This window comes from Cyprinodon tularosa, unplaced genomic scaffold, assembly GCF_016077235.1.
Source record: "Cyprinodon tularosa strain WSP-4 unplaced genomic scaffold, ASM1607723v1 ctg989, whole genome shotgun sequence".
NCBI lineage: Eukaryota > Metazoa > Chordata > Actinopteri > Cyprinodontiformes > Cyprinodontidae > Cyprinodon > Cyprinodon tularosa.
In genome coordinates this window covers 248,784-273,391 of record NW_024039772.1, presented here as the reverse complement: position 1 = coordinate 273,391, position 24,608 = coordinate 248,784, and the positions used below count along the sequence as shown (strand labels likewise).

At 36.1% G+C, this 24,608-nt stretch overlaps 1 protein-coding gene across 1 annotated transcript in view; it reads right to left on the bottom strand.

Moving 5' to 3' along the window:
- Positions 1 to 11,613: 11,613 nt before the first annotated feature.
- The window catches only part of LOC119777187 (L-amino-acid oxidase-like), a 33,531-nt gene continuing 20,536 nt past the window's right edge, over positions 11,614 to 24,608 (bottom strand). The window contains exons 2-9 of the mRNA XM_038275993.1: positions 21,721 to 21,830; positions 21,381 to 21,430; positions 19,920 to 20,140; positions 15,968 to 16,080; positions 15,440 to 15,641; positions 15,275 to 15,343; positions 13,504 to 13,640; positions 11,614 to 12,633 (exon numbers count right to left, since the gene is read on the bottom strand). Of these exons, the coding sequence (XP_038131921.1) occupies positions 11,832 to 12,633; positions 13,504 to 13,640; positions 15,275 to 15,343; positions 15,440 to 15,641; positions 15,968 to 16,080; positions 19,920 to 20,140; positions 21,381 to 21,411 (1,575 nt within the window). The 5' untranslated portion in view covers positions 21,412 to 21,430; positions 21,721 to 21,830 and the 3' untranslated portion in view covers positions 11,614 to 11,831. The remainder of the gene's footprint in view (positions 12,634 to 13,503; positions 13,641 to 15,274; positions 15,344 to 15,439; positions 15,642 to 15,967; positions 16,081 to 19,919; positions 20,141 to 21,380; positions 21,431 to 21,720; positions 21,831 to 24,608) is intronic.

The following is a 24,608-nucleotide window of genomic DNA, read 5'->3' as shown; positions in this document are numbered from 1 at the left end:
TCTTAGAATTAAAGCAGATAATACCTTTAAAGTCTTAGGGAAGTCATACTTAAATGTGAAGTCATTCTGTCCTAAACATATATATAAATGTACTCTTTATCAGACGATATTGTCCCAAAAGTTAGAAAATGTTTATTTATCTGTGTTTTTTTTCTGTTATCTTATGCAGGCCAGTTAGTTATACGTCAGCCTGAACACCTAAATTCGTCCAATCATATACAGTATCAACGGTCATCTTTCAATCAAATTTTTTCAGTCATAGCATCTTGATTCTTATGTTGCAGCTAATATACGCAACGGTTGAAATAAGAACCATTTCCTTTCCCATTGAGTTCATCCCAGTGTTCACAGGGATGGACGTCTGTGTCTTCAGCAGGCGTAGAGCTAACAGAACTGGCAGCGTTGCGAGGCAAGGGCTCAAACATGTACGACTGTAAGCCTTCTACACTAAACCAAGCTTCTGCCGCCCTGGCGTCCTCTTCCACAACAACTTAGCAATTTAACAGCAGTTTAGTGCTACTTGGTCCCAATGGAACTTCCCATTGGGAACCTTCTAGCACTAAGTTGCTAACAGGTTAGCGAGATGCTTTTGACAAACCGGCCACAACCAAACTTGCTTGGGAACCTTCCGCCACAACAATCCCACCCCCTTGATAAACGACCAATCACATTCACTTTATTTACTCGTGTAAAGTTGTGCACCACTCAAGAGAATTCAGAAACGGTTGGAACAGATGCTTCCCTACGACTTTAAGAAGCTTCTTTAATTGAGCAAACTTCTTTTTAATCTTTTGTTGGTCAAAGATAATCTAACTGTAAATTACAGGTTTTTACTTTTTCTTTTCAGAAGATCATTAAAAAGGCATAAACAAATTAATCTGTATGTAATCAGTCTGGGAGATAAAAGCTTAAAAGGGTGTCCATCAAACTCCAAGCCCCGCCCACACCCCAAAGTGACAGGTGCCTCCTGTCACTTCTGCCAACTTTCATTATAGCCCTAACTTTTGCTACTTTTATTCAAACCAGACATCCCAGTAAGATCCCTAACCACTATCATTATCCCAACCCCAGCACAGTAGTGGGTGACACAGGAAACATCCCACACATAGAAAAAAGGTTGTCTAAATCTGAGTAAAGTGAAATAAAGTAAAAAAAAATATCCTGTCCCATCCCACTCCTGTAAAAGTTGTTCCAACTCTTATCCCTCTTCTGGTAAAGAATAACTCCAATGTCAGCACAGGTTTAAGAAAACAATAAAAAAAAAATGGTGGCTCCTTTTTTACGCTTTATCTGTTGTTCTTTTCTTTGGGGAGTTTGAGGGGGAAAGTATTTATTCTGCCTGATTTGTTTAATCATGATATTTTTAAACCTTTTGTTAATGAAGTCATTAAAATCCACAATTATCTTAAATCTTATGCTTGTCTGCCTGTTCTTTTTTTTCAAGCTTGTTTAAACATTTTATCCACATGTAGGCCAGTTTAAGCCACCTTTTTATTAAACCATTTCCAATTTTTGTGAATAACAATTTGTACTATTATTAAAACTACGTTTAGGTAGAGCTACTTCTGTACTTCTGGTTATCATTGTGTCTGGAAAAAAGACTAATAAAGACATCCCCACGCTGTAGCCCTTCACCCTTCGTCTGTTGCATTATATCAGACCTGATGCAAATCACAACATTTGCAAACAGTGAGGGGACGGGTGGAGAATAAGGGCTGAGCTGAAAATAGCAGAAAGAGAATTAGGGTTGAAGTCAAAGTTTTATAGAGTAGCCCAAAACAAAGCCTTGATTTGGCTTAAAAAACAAGCAAACTGAACTGGAAGAACGGGTCCGCCCCTTAGGTATGGGGTTGAGGTCTTTTGTTAGCCTGCAATACCTGATACCAACCTATGCCTCAGAAAGGGCAGTCGTTAGGGGCAATTGTTGGCCTGGCTGACCAGGGGAGATATTTTGGTCCCCTACATGGGGGTGGGGGGTTAAAATGATAGCAGAAAGAAATCAACTGTACCTCTGCATTGTAGGTTTTTGAAAGCTGGAACCTGAGTCCACCCCCTCTGTTTAAGGTAATTTCCTTAATTTATTGAGACAGCACTATGCTGTGTATATGGAATATCTAGTAAATATTAGATACCACAAGAAACTGAAATAATGTTCCTAGATACACGGATGGCATAGGGTGTGCATACTATACACATAGTCCATCTAGGGATTGCAAAGGTGGAAAGAGTACAAAATAAATTTGTTATTGAGTAAAAGTAACTTTATTTTGCCTAAATTCTACTTAGAGTAAAAGTAAAATTACTCATCTCAAAATGTACTCAAGTAAAGGTACAAAATTACTTCATTTAAAATGTAATTTGAGTAAAAGTTACTTAGTTACTTTGAGTTATTTAATGCAAAAAAGGATGAGTCATGAATCAAATTGAGCACAAGGTGTTTTAATCGATTTCAAGGCGTATTTCAGTGGACATCCACACTGGCAAAAGATCAGCTGGGCTAATCCTACTGTCCAACAGACAACACCATGATAGCAATAAAGAAATTTAAACTACATTTTGAAGTATTCAAAATGCACACAAAATTAATTGCCCAAAAGATACCAGAAATCAAACTAAAATGCAACAGGATCCCACTGTTATTAAATAAAATGCCACAGGATCCCACTGTTCACAATAAAGCAAAATTCTCACAGGATCCAACTATTTAAAAGAAAGTGCTTACAGGATCTAACTTCAAAATACAGTGTAAACAGGAACCCACAAAACTGCCCCGAATCTACAACTTTAGACTGATAAAGCTCTTGTTCAATTTAATCTGCAGCTGATTTTCAAAGTTTTTTGCTGTAGGTTATGCTCTCTTTGCTGTGAAGAGCAACCCGGCTGAACTAAAAAGCCTCTCACAGGCATCTGAGGCTGGAAGGCCTGTTCTGAGCTTAGAGACAGCTTTTTAATGTTCAGGAAGGAGTTCAGCAGGTCCATGCTGAACATGAAGTTCACAGAACACCAGAGAGAGATGGGGGAAGGAACCGGATGAGTGCGAGCAGGAGGAACTTCAGGAACTTCAGGTCCATGCTGAAACCATCATAACATTCTATTTCATTTATCGCCACATTAAGAAAACATACCAATACCTGTAATGCTTGCATTCCCAGCTCAATCATACTTTTAATACTCCGAACTAGCTAATTCTAAGCAACTAACCCCCACATGTTTTCGTAAATAGGATGTTGATGTTTTAAAAGCCAAAAGCTCAGTTTGGCTGGGCAGGCAAATGTTGCACTGCATTATCACATTGTTCCATTTTGTGCATTTGAAAACAAATAATCCATCCAAATATGGTCAAGGGTTTTTCTGGCTTTTGTCTCCAGAATGTGTTTCCTCTTCGGGTCTTTCCTCATCCATACTCTCTACGTCGTGATTAGCAAGTACCATCTTCCAAAGCGCAGCACTGGATTATGAGACAATACAAAGAGTAATAGCAAGGCAGGGCCACGCATTAAGTTTTGGTTCCGTAACAAAGGGGTTTAAATTTCCGGCCGCATTTAGTTTTTTAACCATCAGTATTTTTTTTTTTTATGCAGCGAAGTAAAACTACTTAGGTTAAAATTTACTCGAATAAAAGTAAAAATTACAGATGTCAAAAACTACTGAGAAAAATACTAATTACTTGTAAAAAGTACTCAATTACAGTAACGTGAGTAAATGTAATTCATTACTTTCCAACCATGAGGGATTGAAACTCTGCAGCATGTCTTTACCCTCTCTCTCTCCACTTCATATCCTGCTTATGAAATGTGAAATAAAAGATAGCCTACCGAAAGAGATCCATAAAAACAAGTAGGCTTTACGTTCTGCATAAAAAGCAACACAGAATGTCTAATGAAAAAACGTATTTAATATCAAAAGACCCAGTTAAAGATCCTCGAACATTCTTAGGCTACGTTCACACTGCAGGCCTTAATGCTCAATTCCGATTTTTTTGTGAAATCTGATTTTTTTGCGTGTCCGTTCACACTTCCAAGCATATGCGACTTGTATGTGATCTACTGTGTGAACTGAAAGTGTTCAACCGAAGTGTCCCGCATGCGCACTCGAGGACGCGATGACGTCACATGTAGCAAGCGTTCTCAGTGTTTGCGGAAGTAAACATGACTCGTAATACCGCAGCGTATATTGCGTTCTTTAAGTTCTTCTCCAACAGGAGCAGGCACATTACGAACGAAATCTTTTTAAGAAGATCAAAAAGAAAGACCCGGTTCCGGTAAGACCCTTCGAGTTTGGTCTGAATCGAGCTATCTTTCCAAATATGAATTAAGTCAGCAACCTCACTTTCTCTCCATTGACTGCTCCCTGTTTTATCTTCCGCCATGGTTGTTAGTTTTTCCCGCCTCCGCTTAGTAGGACGCAGATTAGTAACGTTTAGTAACATTTGTCAAGTATCAATGACGTGTAGGTCGGGTGAATGCGACCTGGCCGTACAGACACAGGTCGCATTTGAAAAGATCAGATACGTATCGGATTCAGGACCACATATCCAAGTGGCCTGGGTCGCATTTGAAAAAATCCGATCTGTGTCGTTCAGACTGTCATAAAACGATCAGATACAGGTCACATATGGGCAAAAAAATCGGAATTGGGTCACTTCAGGCTGCAGTGTGAACGTAGCCTTAATGATCAAAGCTAAAATTAACGAAAGTACAATATTTCATCAAAAGCATTTAGATTAAAATCACTTTTTAGGTATGTCATGGTCTTGGTCCTGCTGTTCTTTACTTTGCTCCTTGTTTTCTAGATTTATTGGTTTAATTCCTATTTTGTTGTATTTCTAGATTTATATTAGTTTTCATGTTTTTCTGTTGTCCTCTTTTGCCCTCTTGTGTGTGTGTGTTCCTTTCCCCTTGGCTCCCTCATTGTCTCCTCTCACACCTGCTCCTTGTCTGCTCGTTAGCCCTCCCTTTGTCTCTCTCTGCTATATATGCTCTCCCTCTGCTCTCACTCTTTGTTGGTTCCTTGTCTTGCTGTCCTCTCATGCTGTTGTCCACGTTCCTTGTCTCTCCCTGGCTCCTCGTGTTTGGTTTCCCCCAGATGTCTCCATAGTTCTGGTTTGCTTTTGATTATTAGTTGGGTTTTTGCATTCCTGCCTTTGTTACTGTTTTTGCCCCATTAAACTTCCAAGAAATCTCCTCAGCCTCTCTGCCTCTGCATTTGGGTCCTCTACCACAACTAACCCTGACAAGGTATGCAAACATTCATTGACATAACAAAAATTTTTAATTGATCAAATACTGGTAAACTGATAAAAGTACTTTTTTTATAATAAAAATAACAATATTGCTGTAAAATGAACCACCTGATACAGCCAGTTATCCACTTGTCTAATACATACATTTATGTATTAATGTTATGATGGGTTGTGGATACTAGCCCAAATGCAGAACACACACACAGAGACTGGGGAAAAGTTCAAAGGTTTAATTAATAAATGAACATAATAACAGGACAGGGGGGTAATCAGGTCCAGGGCTGGTCACGACTGGGTTTACAGTTCTGGAGATGTGGCAGAGGGGGGAAAAAAGAGGGTTCAGTGGCTGTCGGCAGGCTGAGGGCTTGGTGGAGGCTGATCATGGTTAAGGGCTTGCAGATTACCAGGTTTGAGTTTCCCTTCCAGTTTCTTCAGGGAGCAGGTTGACAGATCTTTGGCAGGTTTGGTTCTCCAGGGTTCTTCTGAGATCAGACAGACAGATTTCCAACAGAGGAACTCTTCAGGGTTTCTGGTTACGGCTTACACGGAACAGGTAGAAAGAGAGACCAAGGTTCATGGGAAACAGCATACTCGTGTGATAGCTCACGGACGTGAGGTGCTAGCGTCCTTAAAACTTGAAACACTCTGGATGAAAGTGGATTAACTTGAATATTGGTTCTTGAGAGAATAAGAACTTGTGAAGTTACTACAGTAGGGATCACACGTACGCCACTGTGGTCTGGAGTGTGCAACCTCAGATCAAAGTAAACGAGAACGTTTATTAAGGATCTCGTGCATTGTTGGGCAACTCAGGACCAACAATTAACCTTCATGTGAAATGTTTACTAAAATATTGCCAATTATTAAATTTGTTCTACAAAACTTTAGTGAAGGTTTATTCTTCACAGAATTTTGGAACGTAACATTACAGCGCTATGCCTCAAGTAGCATCATTTTAAAAAAGAAGTTTAATTGTTTTAGGACATTATCGAAAGAATGCACTCAATAAAAGATATTTACTGATTATTGTATGCCAATTTCATAAAGGTCTATAAAGCATAAAGGACAATTTCAAATTTTGTTGACATGAATCATTAACTACATGAAATGGCTTAAAGGTAAAAACGGATTTGCCTTTACTATTTCAGAACATTACTAGATTATAATCCTTTCACTATAAATGTTCAGATTTTTAATTTACCAAAGGAGTTGAAGTAAAATCATTCAAATCAATAGACTCGTGTAGTAATAGAATCTGATTAATTAATAGGCCATTCAAATCAAAGTACTGATTATTAGTTAAAGATATGAACTGAATCTGTTGTCACCAATCTAGTCTGTTACTCAAAGTGAACTACTGGACAGCTTAAAATCCTCCTTTCGCCAATTTGTATTTAAACAGCTACGCAGATCATTATAAGCTCAATATCTCTGATAAATAAGAAGCTACAAACTAGAAAATGAAAATGGATTTTATAATCCTATAGTATATGTTCTAATAATATATAAACTTGTGCTATAAAGTTATATATAAAGTTTATAAATTTCAAAAAGTTAAAAATCTTCCAAACGCTTACAGTTGTTTTACATATCTCCACAAAAGAGGCTATGGCTCACCTTGAAAGTCCACATGGTTTGACATAATTCAAATGACCTGTAAACAAACACAACTCATGTTCTGAGTTCCAACTGTGGTTGAAGGATTGCAAAATATATGATGAAAGATTAAAATCAGATGGATTTCAAGTATGCAGATATTTACCGAGATAAAGAAAAGACTGGATCAAACACAAACAAAATGGTAAAAATATGTGTAGTACAATATGTCATCAGAAGCCTCGATATTGTAGTCAATAATAATAGTATCCTACATAGAAAAGATGCAATTTGCTATGAAGTTAAATAAAATAATTTGCAAACTCTCTAATCGACTGCTGCAGCAGGATTTAGATTTATGCAAAAACACTAATAGCTTTGTATCAGTTCTAGTTAAAAGCAATTTAGTTGAAGCTGCACAAGATATCAGGTTGGGTTCTTTTCTTTTCTTCCCTGCTACGGTTTATTTACTGGTTTATAAATCTTTCTGACTTGAAGTAAAGGTAATTGTAAAAAAAAATATTTTTTTTTCACTGGTAAATGTCATTACATTGTAAATGTTTGTTATGTTTTATCTTTGGTAAAAAAAAAAAAAACAGGAGGTCAGTCATTTAAAATAAATTATGCATTCATCTGTTTTATAAAAAAGAGGATAATCTCCTAACAGGCTTGGCCAACCAGTTTTGATCCATACCATTTTTTTTATGTTTTCAGTGCCTTTTTCAGTAATTCCTATTTCTTTTTATGAGGTACAGTCTTTAAAGTAGAAATGTCTTTCATCATTATTAGCAGCCTTAAAATAATATCTCCCTTACTGTAATTGGCTGCTGGAAATAATGATGTACCTTTTGGTCAAAACAAGCATGTTAAATGATGACTTCTAGGCTAAGCCTACCAGGGATGTGATTTGTTTTTTACCTAAACATTCTAAATATTCTGCCATCTCACTTTTCTTATTCTTTTCTTATTTTTCTCCTTTAAGCCCAAAGACGTAATATATGAAAATGACAGAGAACTCTTCATCCTCCAACAAAACCTTCTGTGTTACTTCTATAAATGAAGTATTATTCTATGATGCCCTCACAATCTCCAAGTCTTCTGTCTTTGTACCTCTCTCCATCTTCATACTGTACTTCGGTTACCAGCAATGGCGGACTTCCTCCAAGGCGAGCAACTCTGATATTTTCACTTACAATTTTGCTGCCTTGCAGCTCCTTTCTGGATTGTCAACTATCATATACTTCTGTGGTCGTTACAGTGGTTTTACAAACCTTTATCATGCTGGGAGTTATGGAATGACTATTCTTTATCCTGGAGAATTCAATCTTCACATCTTGACATGTTTGGATCAGTATCTAGCTGTTGTTCATCCCATCACCTATCAGAGATTAAAGCAGTCTGGTGGGATCAGGATCAGAAATGCTCTTATCATCTGTGTTTGGCTTTTTTGCTTGGGATGGTACGTACTAATAATTCTTTTTTACGCTGCTGTACCTTATACTGCATATTTCTGCTTGATGAGTTACTCTGTAATAAGCATTGCTTACTGCAGCCTCTCTGTTCTTTATGCTCTGATTCAACCAGGACCAGGTAAAGGGGGCAGGAAAAGGGAGAGAGCTGATCGATCGAAGAGGAAAGCTTTCATGATCATCACAGCTATACTTGGAGCTGTGCTGATCTATTTCGTGGCTATGATTATTTCCCTTGCTCTTATAAACACAAATCTGCTCAATCACGCTGCATGTCTCTTTATCATGTGTGCACAATGCTTTGGAGTTCCCAGAAGTTTGGTTTTACCTCTGCTGTTTTTACGGAAGGTAAAGAAACTTTGTTCCTTGTAATGCAGTAAAAAGTGAAGATTAGTGCAGCATATGCTAAATGGTTTAGATCAGTTTCCATTTGGAAAAAAAGTTAAAACTGTTTTTTCTCAGTCTGACTCATTTTGACAGGAAATTAAGACCAGCTACCAGAAACAATCCAACCAATACACTAGGAAAATCGAATACAACCGGTATTGATTAAATACTTAAAGAAAAGGAATAGAAAAAGAGTGGAAAACAAGGAAACCAGTTGAACCTTAACCTCTGCTAAAACATACTGGATTCTTAAGCCTAATAGGCCCACAAATGGGTAACGGACGGCAAACAGTGTAAAATAGCCTTTTCAGTGCAAACTATCAGCTGCTTCAGTCCTAAATAGTGGTTTAAAAGCATTAAAACCTTGTGTCATTAACATTGATTGCACAATGAAATGTTACAGTGACTGAAAGCAAATCTAAGTTCAACGATTTTTCATTTGTTTTTGTTTTGTTTTTTGTTGTTTTTTATTTTTATTTTGTCACACACTCCCAGGTGACATTGGGTACAGACCCGTTTCTATACTTCTGAATGATTAATTATATAGAGAGCTAAAGACTTAAAACTTAATTTCAACATGACTTCTGCATTTCGGACATTTTGACATGATTGAGTTGTTTAGGCTGAAAAACCTTCTAATGATGCTGATTTAAAGTAAAACAAGTTAGTAGATGGAAAAAGGAATCATGTGGTTAGCATCTTATAGTTTTTCTGAATTGTTTATGCACAAAAACTGATATTTGAGGTGCATTGAACACACATAACTCATCTACGAACCCTGTGAACTAGTCCTGCTGAACTATGAACATAATTACTATTGATGTGCTCAGAAAAAACTCTTTTCTAAAAACACTGGACACATTTCTACTGAATTTAGCACATTTTCGAAAAGAAAAATGGCCTGATAGCAATTTTTCCACCTTTGCCCACTCCTTATCACAGGGGCAAACACACAGTTTTACAATTAACAATACGTTTAAGATGAAAGGGACCAAAGGTAACGCCTCATTTTAGTGCTATGGAGGCCAACAATGGGGCACATGGAAGGTTTTAACATACTTGGTTATTTGCTGTTACCGATGCATGAATTCTCATTGCTATTGATATGTGTAGCTTAATGACCACTTTGAGTTTTTTAGGGGAAAGTAGAACATACTGCACAGAATATAAACAATAAACAGGCTTAGTTCTTAGATAACTGGATAACTTGTTTTCTTTATTTTAGGCCAACATTTTCAAAGTAAGGTGAAAATGTTTGTATTTCTGCTTAACTACAAACACAAATCTTGTTTTTCTCTTTAGATATAGTTCTTAAACGCACTTATCTCAACACACTTCACACTTTTTCTTTGCATGAAGGACAATTTAATGAGCAAGATGTCATATTTTCACAATTTACACACTTTGGTTCAAAACGATAAAAGTGATTTTCCCAACTTTGCACACAACTCATGACATTGATAAAAACGTGGGACACTTTTACATTCAGCATTCAGAGTGTTAACACACGTGAGAGCTTTTGTTTTTGAGCAGTTGAGGTCAATAATGGAATGCATAAAAGAAGAAACCATAGCTTCGATTTTATACTTCAACCACATGTACAATTAAATTATCAAATTTAAAATTGTTAATTTTTTTGTGTGGGAAAAGACAAAATACTGTACAGTTCATAAGATATACTGCTTTATGTGTTCTGAGTTTTTGTGAATATAAACATAAAGTAAAAGTTTACTGAAACACTAAAGACAACAAATGTCTGTCATGATTTGTGGTTTCTATTCATCATAATCAGTTTTTCATGATACATGGGCCTCAAACCTCCTGTTGATTTGCTGGGCTATGTTTATGGTTTTCTTCATTGTCTTTACAATGCAGGACAAATTGCGGAAAAAAAAAACCTGGCTAATGCTTAAGCAAAGGTGAAAGGTTTGTATGACAGACATTCGTAGGAGCAGAAGTTCAGTGAGGGAGACCCGGTTTTGGCTTTATTGCCTGTTGTGGGGTAACATTTTCAAGTCTAATTTCATGCTGCTGTGTTGAAACAGCTGTCAAACCTTAATTACCTAATATTGACTCTGTACAGGAAGAAGGGGCGGCAATCAACCTTCTGAAACCCTATTTTGTCAGGGATTCTTTGCTGGGCAAGTCGGTCAGGGCAATCCTTTGACTACTTGTGAAGTATCTCAGTCTAAGTTTCACACTTAGAAAATTCTAGAATTTTGGAAAAAATCAACTCTATCCGTGACCATTTGCCACAAGAAAGAGCTGTAGAAATTGCAGAGTTAAAAGGAGGCTATTGATTTTTTCGGGGATATACCAACACAGACAACATACAGCACGATACAGATCTAGGTGATTCGAAACAAATTCAGAAGAGATTTTCAGTGTCTTAAAAGAAAAGCAGAAGATAATTGATAAAAGGGTTGAATACATGTGCAACTATGATTCCTCTGCTACCAGCCGATCATCTTCCTGCCTGATCTTAGGAAGTCAGAAAAGTCCCCCCGGTATGTGCACAGACTTTCACAAAGTTAATGTGGTCACAAAGTCTGACTCATTTAAGCTGCTGTGAATCGAGGACTGTGTCAAACAGGTGGGAAGCTAAAGTTTTTGAGTAAAGTAGACCTTCTTAAAGGGTGCTGCCAGGTGTCTTTAATCCCACAAGCACAGGAAATATCAGTATTCATTACTCAGTCTGGTTTATTTTCATTTTGTCAACTTGAAGAGGGGGGATTTGCCATCGAACTTCTGGCCAGAGAAAAAACATGCAATGTAGAGCTAACAATTTCAAAGAAGAATTTTTTTTCAAGATGAATTGGATAATAGCGCGTTGTGACAAACATCAGATACACCATTGGGACTTGATCAACAGCTGATAACGCACCATGACGTCACAAACCAGTAGGTGGCAGTAGTGTTTATTGACAAACATGGATGCCTCCAGTAAAGCACATTCAAATAAACTACTCTTAATTAAAACACTTATCATTTATTGAACATCATGGAATAATTTCATGTTTAAAGTACTTCCAGAAGTTCTGAATATGACCGCACTTTTGCTGTAAATAAATCTAGGTTGGTTTGATTTGACATTTTCCTACAGCTGACAAGTAAATCTGCATAGTGTCCTCCATATCTTACAGCTCATCCCGGTGTTGACCTTTGCCTGAAACTTTGTGTGCAGCCATGCTGATATTGTTAGCTGCCCTGATTGCAGATTTTATGGACGTTTCGATCCAAGCGTGAGGGAAAGCTGTGTGTTCTCCTGCAAAATGAATTCTGCCTTCATTCCTGAAGAGCTCTGCAGAATACTCGATGTGTTGGTAAGGAGAGAACAGAGCAAATGCTCCCAGACTGTATGGATCTAGACCCCACTTCTTCACTATCACACCGGTGCATAGAGACCGGACCTCTTCACCGTGGATGTGCACCAGGTCCCTGAGGATCAGCTCTTTCAGCTCTTCATCACTAGCACCTGCGAAGAGACGTGAGTCATCAGACCAGGAGTAGGACGCCAGCAGGACGCCAATGCTGCTGTTTCCTGGAAAACTGTGGCTTGGGTAGTAGATGTAACGAGAGGGTCCATCTGTGATGCTTTTCCCCCCCTTGATGCCATGTTTCTCCCAGAACTTCTGTTTGAAGGTGAGGATGATTTTTGTGGAGCTTTCATAATGAACCCCCCGCATGGCCTCCATTTTTCTGGCAGAAAGAGGAGGATCAAACTCTATAAACAGAGCTGCTTTGGCCGTAGTGGTTACCAGAACAACATCCGCCTCCAGTCTCTCCAAAGAGGGCTCGTTTTCTCCCTCATACCAGACCGTTACACCTTTATGTGAGCGCTGGATCCGTTTCACCCGGGAGTTTAGTAAGATGGGAACATCCAGGACAGACAGGAAAGCATCAGCGAGACGATCCGTCCCTCCAACTATTTCATCGTACCTTTGCACAAAAAGGATCAAAATGAGTTTGTTGTATCTGACTGTTTAACCTTGATATAAAAAAATAACAGTTTCAGAAAAAAAAAAAAAGCAAATAGAAAACAATAAGAAAACAAAGAAGAGTGAAAAACATTAACTAAACAATCTACTAGAGAAAACAAATAATGAGCAAAATTAAGTAAAATCAGTTAAACAATTTTTGGAGTGAAACCTTTTCCCACCTGTCTGTTTTGTCACTTTTGAAACATCTTTTCATACATTGTATGCCCTCCATTGTATAGAGTCACATTTCTCAATTTTTACACCTTCACTCAGCACATGGACTGTTATGCAAAATATGGACATAAATATGTATTTAAAAAACCAGAAAGAATGCATAAACCTCATTTATGCAGCTGTAAAGGATTTGGAAAACAGTGGAGAAATGCTATCAAAATAAACTCAACTTCTTAAAATAAAAATGTATCTTACTTTTAATGCAGGTGTTAAAAATGTGCTTGGCGAGTAGCAAACAGCCCAATTTTGAAGCTTAAACACACATTCAAGCCGGACACAAAGACGTGAAATAAAATCAAACTAAGAAACAAAGACAATAAAACAAGAAAAGCGACCAAAACCAAACTAAAGAAAGTCAATGAATAAGTTGTGTGGATATTGTTTCTGTAAAGCCTTTTTTTTTGCAATTCTTTTAACTCATTGTATAATTTTCACATGGATAAATCAGCACCAGCCACCAAAACATGCCAGTTCTTTACCTATCTAATCCTAATCAGGGTGGCTGTAGACATGAAGCCTTACAGAGGCTGCTCTCCTCATGTTGAATATTTTAAAACCTAAATACAATGGAGGAGAAACAACTTTCCAATCTTACATTGTGCTGTCGCTGACGTCGTTCTCAATGTAGATCATCTCAGTCAAAGCCAGATGCATGAGGCTCTGCTCATTGAGCAAATCTCCAATCATCCTCACAGCCTCTGCACTCAGACCACCTTCAGTTCTCAGATATTCCTGTCAAAATCAAACAGTAGTGATTGCTCTGTTTTATTTAGTTAAATTAGTTTCCTACTTGTTAAGGTTTCACTTTTTGCATATTTTTAAAATTTTTCTTTGTCCAGTTCTCCATCTTAATGTTTCTGATCCTCTTTGCTTCACCGTTCCAGTTTTCACAAAGAGAACAACCCCAGTAGATCATATTTCTTGCTCTTAAGAGCAAGTTCAAATTGAGATACAGTGATCAAAAATTCTTCCTTATCCACATACCAAATTTATTTATGTATTGGCCATTTCTTATGTCTTAGTGATACAGGCAACCCGTGAAGTAATATAACACTTTACAGTGATGTCCAGGTAGTCCTTAAGCTAGGTTCACATTAACCTATTTCCAATGGAGAAAATGCTTATGTGGACAAATAATTTAATACATGTAAATAAGAAATGAGGAGGTTACTTGTAAAGTAAGCCCAGACACAGTCATTTTACGCAATAGGAAGCACGATACTCAGAATGTCTGATGTAAATATAAATAAGCAATGATGTTCCAATAGGAATAAATAGAGTGTGGTAGAAAGAACCTAAAACAGGAGGGTAAACAATATAAAAACAGGAACATAGGAAGTATGAAATGAAAAGACAGGAGGGCAAAATAATTATTCTAATGATCTTATTTGGAACAGATTTGAGGACATCTAATGGTTATCAGAGGTATTGCATGAAGGATCTGAAGGTTTGATGATGTTTTACGTCTAAGGAGTGCAGGTTAACTTGTAAAGAACACAAACTTTTCCCATCTTGGGGTTAGTTTTAGGGTTTACCAAGTGAATAAAATACTATTTAGTGACTTAAAATATATAGATTTTTATAACCAAAAAGCTTTTTGCCTTGTGCATAAAATGGTTTTGGTCAAGGCTTAAATAAAACAATGTTGTGGAATAAAGATAAAATAGATGTAATAATATTTAGAAAATAGCGTAGGCTTCAATTTTAAAAGTCTGAACTGTGTATCGAACTGAACTTTCATTTACAGTACTGTAAATCAATAAATAAGCTCATTTCACAGGTATTCAAATTTTAGACTGTTATCCTCATATCTGTTAATTTCAACTTTTCACTGAGTTATAAAATTTGCAAGTATATTTGCAACGGGAGAGTAAGTTAAGGCTCAATAGCCCCCAGACATCATGCACATCAACTTTAGTGAAACAGGACAAGCCCAGATTTGACTGATCTTAATAATTATTTAATTTTTTTTTTCTATGACAAAATCTATATCAAAGGAGTAAAATACCTGAATATCTTAACAATAACATTCCTTCCTTCATCTTTACCTTACACTGTTAAAATTCTGCTCATTTCTGCACTTTTTAAATGCTGCTGCTCATTCTGTTTAAAAGCTGTATGCATTGAAATGTCGTTTTGTATACACTCTGTGCATACAAAATGAAAATAAAGTTGGTGTAATTCTAATTTTAAATATCTCTAAGTCTTTTTTTCCTGGAACATCTCCTTCCTTTTTCAGTTTAGTATGGTGTTTTCTACTAAATGTATCTGGATGTAATGTAGCCAAAAGGCATGAAATTGGTCAGTAACAAGTTCCTAATCACAGTCTCTGATTGTGATGGAAGCATCATCATCATCAGCTTTACCTTTACTGAGTAATGGTCGTATTTCTTCAGCATAGCTCTGCAGCCATGAGCCAGAACCTCCTCCTTCACCTACATAAACACATGAGTGTACAAATTTACCATTTCGTAAAGGAATGCCAGAATAAATGTCACAGTCATAAATATTCCCTTCTTATCCCTACATACCTTTTTCAGAGCCTTTTCCAGCAATTCAGTTGGCGATTTGTGCTTTTCTCTTTCTGGGAGTTTGTACTTCAGGATATCTGGGTTATTCATCACAGCGTAGGTTTTCTTTACCAGGCCATGAACGTAGTAGAAGGTGTTTATGTCCAACATGCGAAATTTGTTCAGCTTTAAACCGAATGCATTGATGAACCAGCGGGTGATGCTGTGAAAAAAACATATTGAAGAATCAAAAAACAGGCTTCAACTGGTAGACAATTCAATTCAATTCAGTTTATTTATATAGCGCCAAATTCACAACACATGTCATCTCAAGGCACTTTACAGTTCAACCAGACAACTGCCCTCTGACACTTATCCGGGAGTCTTTAAGCCTGTTTAGTGGCTGCCATGACCTGAATGACTATGAATTCACACAGGTATGTTAAAGAATGGTAAACTTTAAATAAAAAAGCTTAAAAAAACAACTTTTTTTTACTCATCTTTTTTTTTTTTTGTAAAAACAATGCACACAATGACAGTTACACTTACTGGTGATAATTTGGGATCCTCATTGCTCCCAGATCAGCGTACCAGCCTTCTTTCTCATTCCTGTAGGTCTGAACGCGGCCTCCAATCCGATCACTGGCCTCCAGTATGGTGACCTTCCCCAAACACATGAATAAAACAATAACAGCTTACCTTAAAGCTAAGGCACCCTATTATTTATTATTAAATAAATGTTTATTACAGGTTAGACAATAAAAGTAGATAATTCATTTAATCTATTCACAAAGACAATAAATTGATGTTTTGCAATTATTTGCCTTATTAAAGGCCAAGTTTATTTAATATATTCTATGAATAAAATAAACATGCCGATGAAGCTCATTAGAGTGAAACAGTACCTTTGGAAAAATAAATATTTAAGTTGTTATTACCCCTACTTATTAACTGTAAATCTGCACTTTTACATTATTGTGTTGTGTGTTACTGAGTTGTAATGTTTTCATGGTTTGAAAATATTTAGATCTAAAAAGATTTTTTATTTATTTAACTGTAAATAGAAAATTATCTGACAACAATGTGTAAATAATCTATATAAATTATGGACATACTCAAATAAATTAACTATTCAATATACATTTTTATTTACTGAATATGTTTACTCCATTTGTTTTAAAACCAAGTAAATCAGCAAAATGATTAAAAAAATACATGTGGCTGCTAAGTTAACGACTATTCTACTGCTGACACATGTTCATCTAAGAAAAGCAGGGATTGCTGCATAGTCAGAGACTTTAGTAAAGAAAAAAAATTTACAGAATGAAATAATGAGGAAAAAAAAACTTGTGTTTAATTACCCATATATCTCTGTGTGTAAAATGGTTCAATCTGTCCTTCTTTATTGTTTCGCAGGATGAATACTTTTCCTTTGGATTGATATTGAATTCATTTTGATGCATTCAGTTATTTTAGTTTTTATTTTCCGTTCTTTCTGAATGTTGGGTTTAGGGTGTTTTTTTTTAAAAGATATTGTATATTACATTCAAAAACATAACAGTTGTAATATATTTTTTAATTCTCTCTTTGTTTACCTTTCCCTTCTATTTAGACAGTAAATGCAGATTATATTTCTGGTATAAAATATGGAACTTTGTTACACTTTGTTATCTTCTGTCATGTTTATTGTTTATGGATACACTCTTCTGGTCAGTAGCTATATTGCAAAGGAAAAATCTCTGTTTTCTTCGAGGCTTGAATCCTATAGAGTCATTGTGAAACAAATCTGTATCATATATACAGTTTAGAAGTTAAAATCACTTAGTTTATCAAAAACTTTATTAAATATGAATAAATAATGAGGTTTTAACTGCAAGCTTTCGCTTGTAGTTATTCTTTTCTCCCCTAGAGGGAGACTGAAGTTTAATATCTTTTCTTTGCACTCAGTTTCTCCTGCCTCTAGTTGCATCCATTTTTCCTTATCATCCATATGCTTTCAAAGATGTCTGCAGACATCAACAAATACTTTGACAAAGGGCTTATATCATGGAAAATCACCTTTCTGAATCCTTTAGCTGTGTTACATTGCTATTCCTTTATCAAAATCCCACATAATGTGGTATATCCCTTGATTCATATATGTATTAGTAATTGTAAATAATCAGCAGCCCCAACCCATTTTTTCTCTATCTGTGAGCGGTGATATGAGGTGGAGCAACATCATTTCTGGTGAAACATGAGACTACTGGGTCTTTCAGCACTTAATCTGCACCTACTTTTGTTAATGTCCAAGTGTATCTTGGCTGTGATATGTCCAGGATTTTGTTCAGTGTTCCTAATTAATCCTCTAGTGGTCAGAAGTCTCATTACACCATGTGCAGGGACTAAAGTGTGATGTCTTAAAAGTGCCGATATTCACATCAGAAGACAGGATTGTTCTTCTGAGCTGCACAAGTAATATTTCATAAGAAAGTATTACTCTGTAAGGCCAAAGTTAATATTTTATCATACATATGCCTTTAACTGACTTTGATAGGTGTAAAAGAGCATGACGTAGGCCATTAAAAGTCACTTTGGTGCATCTTAATATAGATTTTCCCTCGACTAACCTGACCAGACTTTACTCTTAAGTGGCTGAAAATCTCCTTCCACCTCAACACCTCGTTTCTGTGATTTCATTGATCACACAGTGATGCTCCTTCCTCCAAACGCTCAACCCTTTTCTTCTTACACCAAAAGAAAGAAAACCTGTACCGAAATTCCTCTCCCTGACTTGCTTGGCAACCAAACTTTTGTTTTTAAGAAGTTTTTAACAACTTCAAATGCAGAACTGACTGACTTCTGATTTCCAGCAGAAAGCTTAAAAAATTAGAACCTGTTCATTTTTGTCTGTGGTGAGCTTTTTATAGTCTTGGAGAAACTGGTATTCAATAAGACCTAAGTCATGTATAAGTAGGTTAAAAATAGACAAGGAATCGGATCTCAAATTGTTCCTACCCAAGATAAATATCAATTTAGTTTGATCCAGTTTATTTTCACAGTATCACTATATAACAAATATCTGAAACCAGAGCGGACAACTCCAGCGCTTGCAACTTTTCAATGTGTCCTCGCTCTAGCTCACCTAAAACAAGTAATGAGTCCCGAAAAGCACTCGGAGCCCATGGACCTCCTTCAAGAAGCGTATTTTTGCCCCATATTCTGATTACAACTTATTGCTAAAAGTCACATAATCTGTATCATCACCAAAATTTTATAACTTATTCCACCTCTGGTAAGGATTTCCAAGAATAAGGCACGGCATGTGTCTGCAGCCTCTGGTGCCTGCTCTGCTCTCACCTTCTTCATTCACTCTGCATTGAATTTTTCTTTGATTGGCAGCTCAAGATTAGAGACATGGCTCCCTTTTCTTGTATTTTTGGCTTCAGTATAATATTTCAGGAATTTTTTAGTCCGATCCTGAGGCTTTCGACAGTCATTGCTGCCACCTTCTGGTTTAGGAGGGAACTGCTCCCCCAAATATCACTATGGTACAAGATTGAAGAATCTTTTGAAAAATTCCTGTATCCAGATTATAATTGCGATCATCACCTATATCAATGGATTCACCATTAGCATGAGAGACACCTCTGGTAAAAACGTAAATAAAATCAGTTCTTAACTTTTCAAATAATCCTGCTAACAAAAAAAAACAACTGAAAACCTCCTTTCTGGAGATAATAACTAATAGGATTCTGGATAAACTTCATAGTCTAGACATAATTGAGCCATTTGATTCAGAAGTGATGGGTCAAAGATGAAGAATATCAACCCTTGAGGAATGAAGTTACTGTCCCTGGTCTAAATCACAGGAAAAACAGGTTTTCATGTACATGTTAAGACAAACGTTATAGTCAACGTTTAGTCGAAGCTTCAATAAAAAATGTGCCTACCTGAGAGTTCAAATGTGTGCTATTACTTTTATTCCTTATTCTACACATGCATCTGTATTCCGGGAACAGTTTGTTCTTCTAGCATCAGCATGAAATGAGCATTTTAATTTACTTCTTTGTAATTAAGTTTAAGCAATAAATGTTAAAGAGCTTGCAGATGCACTTTCAAAACTCAGTGTTGAAATTACATCTTCTTCCCTTAGAAAATGGAATTTCTTGCAACACTTGCTAAATTAAGCTAAATATAAATGAAATTCTTGTGTAGAGTCATCCAGGAAATGACAATCCTGGGAGTTTAGGTTGAAGGTAATTAGACTTCTGCTTTTCCTGCTTTTTACGGAATGTGAGTCACTGATCCTTTTGTACAGATCACACCTAAGAAGCCTTTTATTTGCAACCATGTTTAGGGTAGAAGGGACATTTGGGATGAGAGGTGAAATGCCTTCAAGGAAGAAGAGGAGAAGTGAAGTGTATTCTTATAGATGTTTGAAGAGTGCGTTTACCTGCAGCACGTATCCAACAAAAGAGCTGAAATAAACTAAAGTGTGAAAATTGTTAACATTTCTAACCTTGTGTCCTGCATCTTGCAGTAACTTTGCAGCAGTGAGCCCGGCTATACCAGCTCCCACTATTGCAACGTGATGCTCCTTGTTGATTTTGGGAAGACCATTGTTCAGAATATTCATCAGATCAGCGTAGTCGGTATCATTCAGGCAGTCGGCCAGCTGTTCCTTCACGCTGAATGCAACAGTGCTTTTGTGCACGGTAAACAGCAGCAAGCAGACCGAAACTGTAGAGACAGATAAAAAAAATATTTGTGGAGAAACAATGCTCTGTTTCATGTTTTATTTCTTATCATGATATTAAAGCAAGATGAGTCATTTAAACAGCTGTACTCCAAAGTTCAGCAAATAGCGGTGGTGTAAAGAAATCAAAAGGACTGTACTGCTCTTAATACCAAATCCACATTTAACCTCTAACAGAACGGCCATACAAAACTTTTTAAAAATAATTTTGAATTTTTCTTTGAAAAAAAAAAAAAAAACAGTTTGTACAGTTGAACAGTTGTAGAGAAATATTCTGAGACAACAACAACAAAAAAACAACAATAACCTTTAGTAAAAAGAACAGTTGAAGTAAACTCCACCCTAAAGCTGAGAATATCAAATAATTTAGGTAATCTTTTGAGGGAGCCAAAAAAAAAAAGAGGACAATGAGGCCCTCTGACCTCAAAGACTTGGAGCTCATCATCAAATATCATTATTTGATAAAATGGGAAAATATAAGAAGAAGGTTGATTAATTATAAAATTATGTTTGATTTGATGTCAATTTTTCTAAATTATTGAAGGTGTACTGTATACACAATTTCTGCGTAATTTGTGCGTACTTCCTTGCGAAAACGAATGTGAAAATTCCTTTTTCACATTTTAAGAATGATTTGGGATGTAATATAACTTTATTAATAAGTAAGTAAAGAAAGAAAGAAAGAAAGAAAGAAAGAAAGAAAGAAAGAAAGAAAGAAAGAAAGACCAAATTATTGTAACATTTAACATGACAATCCTCTGAGGATTCTGCTAACGTCCTCCTGGTGTAATGAAATATCCACCAATGACTAAAACATGCCTGAAAAGCACAGCTGGATGTTTTTAATTTAGAAAACATACAGTCAGTGAATGAAAGTTGATTGGCATGTTGGTGCATAAGATAAATAAAATAAAAAAGGATTCATGGTGTAGAACAATCTGTCACATTTCTTTGTTAACGTTAAATCATAAACTCACAGAACAACATTTTCATTATTGTTGGTAAACCGGAGTAGAACCGGATGGATCTGTAACGTTAGAAACGTTTTGCCAAAGCATCAAAGAGAGGGACTATTATATAAATTACAGAATGATTATTAAAATATGTGTAGAAGAGGGTGTGTGTACTGAGAAAACAAACAAGTTCTGCAATGAGAAACAGCCAACTTTGAGACTGGCCATATATTTATATCAACAGGTGTTACTGAGAGTATTAAATACTTACATAAGGTCCATATCAGCGCCTGAACCCCCATTTAAATTTATTTGCCCTTCCTGTAATTAAGAAGACAGTGATGTAATGAGTGAAGCAATGAACAAATCCTTTGTAAGTAAAATGGTATCAACCCAAATGTATAAGCCTTTTAAAATATGCAACATTAAATTTTCAATAAATCTACAAGGAGGATTTTTAAATTGCTTCAATTCATTTCAACTCCTCCAAGTTCATCCAAATTGACATTTTTTATCAGTCAAGTTTATCCCAGTAACCCAACAAAAAAAAACAAAAAACATTATTTGTAGGATTTTTTATTTCTTTTAGAGGATAAATCAAGGAAACCTACCTTAAGAGGAGCTTTAATACCAGATGCTACCGCTGTCCCCTGATGGTGAGATCACAGCGTCTTTTGTACCCCACAGACCTTGCCAAAAGGGGCGTGTTTCACTTTAAAGTCTGAACAGTGAAACAAAAAAGATAGTTTAACTTTTGGTTTCATTTATAATCATGCAATCAACTGGTTAAATGTAACCGTGATTAGTTAATCGTTTTCTGTTTTGCATTGTTTGCACGCCAGCCTCATCCAGTCACTCTTAACCTTATTTATTTCTTAGCACCATGACGATAAATTACATCTGATTTGTCTTAGAAAAATGAAAGAACTAAGACAAATATTTCCCATTTTCATCCCTGCCTATGTGGTAAGGTAAAACTTGGGGATTTTTCAGACATTTGTCAATTAACCAAACACATCACTCTCATGATCAGTTCAGCGCAAACAAGGAAATGCTACCAAATATTAATTATCAATCTTCTTTCATGTGGTAACAATACTTCCCTCACCCTGTCACATGCCTTGAGTGACCTCTGGAAGACAGAAAAAAAAAGTCTGCTGGATGGAGAAAGGAGAAGTGGTAAAAACTAGTTTCACTTTCCGTTAAACCAGTGCGGTTAGTTGATGATTTCTCTTCAGTAAACCTCAAAGCTTCGTGATTTCTCTTTTTTAATATCAAAAGCATCATTTCCTCTATCAGTAAGTAAAATCAAAGCTAAAACACAATAAAGGCATAATTTTAATCAGAATACATGATGCTAATTTGTGGAAAAATCACTGCATTTTCTTTAAAGTATATCTCCAGTCAGGTGAAGATGTTCACATAAAATGTATAAAACTAAAAATCTTTACAATAAAAGGGCTACCTTTTTTAATAAAACATTTTATAACTAGTAACCATGCACAACTTTTAATTTACATTTATTTGCTGCATTCAAAACGAAAAACAGTTTGTTGTGAAGTATAACTCTTTTTGAGCAGTGAATTGGGATGAGAGATACTGGAATGGTTAAAATCCTGATCAAGAGACCAAACCTTTCCTGCGAGCGTATTTGGCCTTATTTTTTACTTCATGTCACTAATGTGGAACACCACTGGGCTTAGTTTATGCCCCTTTTTTCTTTTCTTTTTGTTTTGTTTAGTTTGTGTCATGTTTGCCACTATAGCTCTGGAAATAGATGTCCCACAGCTAACTGATAGCCCAACAGCTTTGCTTTTACAAATCAGATGATTATGACTGTTGCAATAAGGTTGATACTTCTATATTAAACTTCATTGTAAAACTATTTTAGGATTAAAATCATATAAAACTGACACACAGACAGGAAATACTCCATCAAAAGACAGAAAACAAAACAAACTCGCAAAAAAGACAAGACAGAAGATATGCAGTAACCCCAAGAAGCCTGCTTCCATACTTGTATAAGACATGAGGGACAGAAAAAAGAACATAACAGCAAAAACAAGACAACAAACAAGTAAACATAAAAAAAGCTTCAAGAGCCGTGTTTGTTGGGGTCAAAACCTATGTTGATTACACAATATTATTCAGGATGGTATATATCTGTAGCTGCAGCTCAGTATACAGTATTACTGTGTATCTGTGAACACCTGGAACCAAACTCGTGTGGTATGTATGTATGGGCATGCTCATGTATAAAGGATTTACAAAGCTACTTCAGAAGGGAACTATGCTTAATGGAAGGTGTGGGTGGCCCTAGACTTGCCCTACAGGGCCCTGGATAGAAAAAGAGGCGATATGAGCCCGAGATATCCACAGGCACCCCAGATCACTGGGATAAAAGGAGGTTAGATATAGGGAAAGCCACACCCACCAGAGAAAGGCAGACAAAAGCAGCTGGAGCCCGAACCCAAGGGGGCCTCGTAGTCCTTGAGGGGCCATAGTACCGGCACTATGGCCTCTTTATGCTTGTGTTACCAATACCAAAAATAAATCTCAGTGCCTCTTAAAAATGACAGCAACCCTGTTTGGTCATTACTCTACGGCTTTGAAAACGTAAGTACCTAGATGCTCTCAACACCATAAAGCATTTATAATAAAACTGAGTTAAAACCAATTTTCTTTCAAAGCACTCCTGTTTGTTTTGCTACTAGCCCTCAGCACCCATCGTTTTCTCAGAGGCATGTCTAAACTATCTTGGTCTCAACAATACAATTTTGATGATTTACCCCTAAAGTCAAAAAATACAAGAAAACAAGACCACTGACTGTTTTGCAGAAAAGTACATCTAAATACGTTACTTTCTCTTAAAATAACTGATTTTTTTCTTGAATTGAGGAGGTAAGTGAGAGACTTTGCCAATCGAACAAGACAAATTACATTTAAAATAAGAAAAAAAAATGCATTGTCTTATTTCAAGTGCATATTATCTATTTATCTTATATTAAGAGTAAAATAAAGGGTAAATAAAGTTATCTTAATACATTTTTACTTATTTCTAGATCGTTTTTGCAGTTTGCTGCTTTTCTGATCTTTCAGCAGTTCTTATATATCTATCAATTTAATCATTCCATTTTGTAGATTCTTTCCATTAAATGGCTGTATTAATGTAGTTGTCAAACATTTTTTATTATTCCTCTGGATACATATGTCACTCTAGACAAATATGGTTGTTTAGAGTACTTCACAACAAAAGTTATGTTCAGAAAGATTGAAAGAGTTAAATATATGCTATTGTGACAGAAAAGTAACTTATTTTATTAAAAAAAAATTGACTTTCATGGCATGAGACAAGTAAATCCATTTAAAAGTCAGATTTCTATTATGGTTTTGGGAAACTTAAATGTGATTTTCTTTTTTAAAGTTTTTACTGTTTTAATTATAGTGGAGGGTCAGACTGATATAAATGTGTGCTGCACTATTATAAGAGAGTATACAG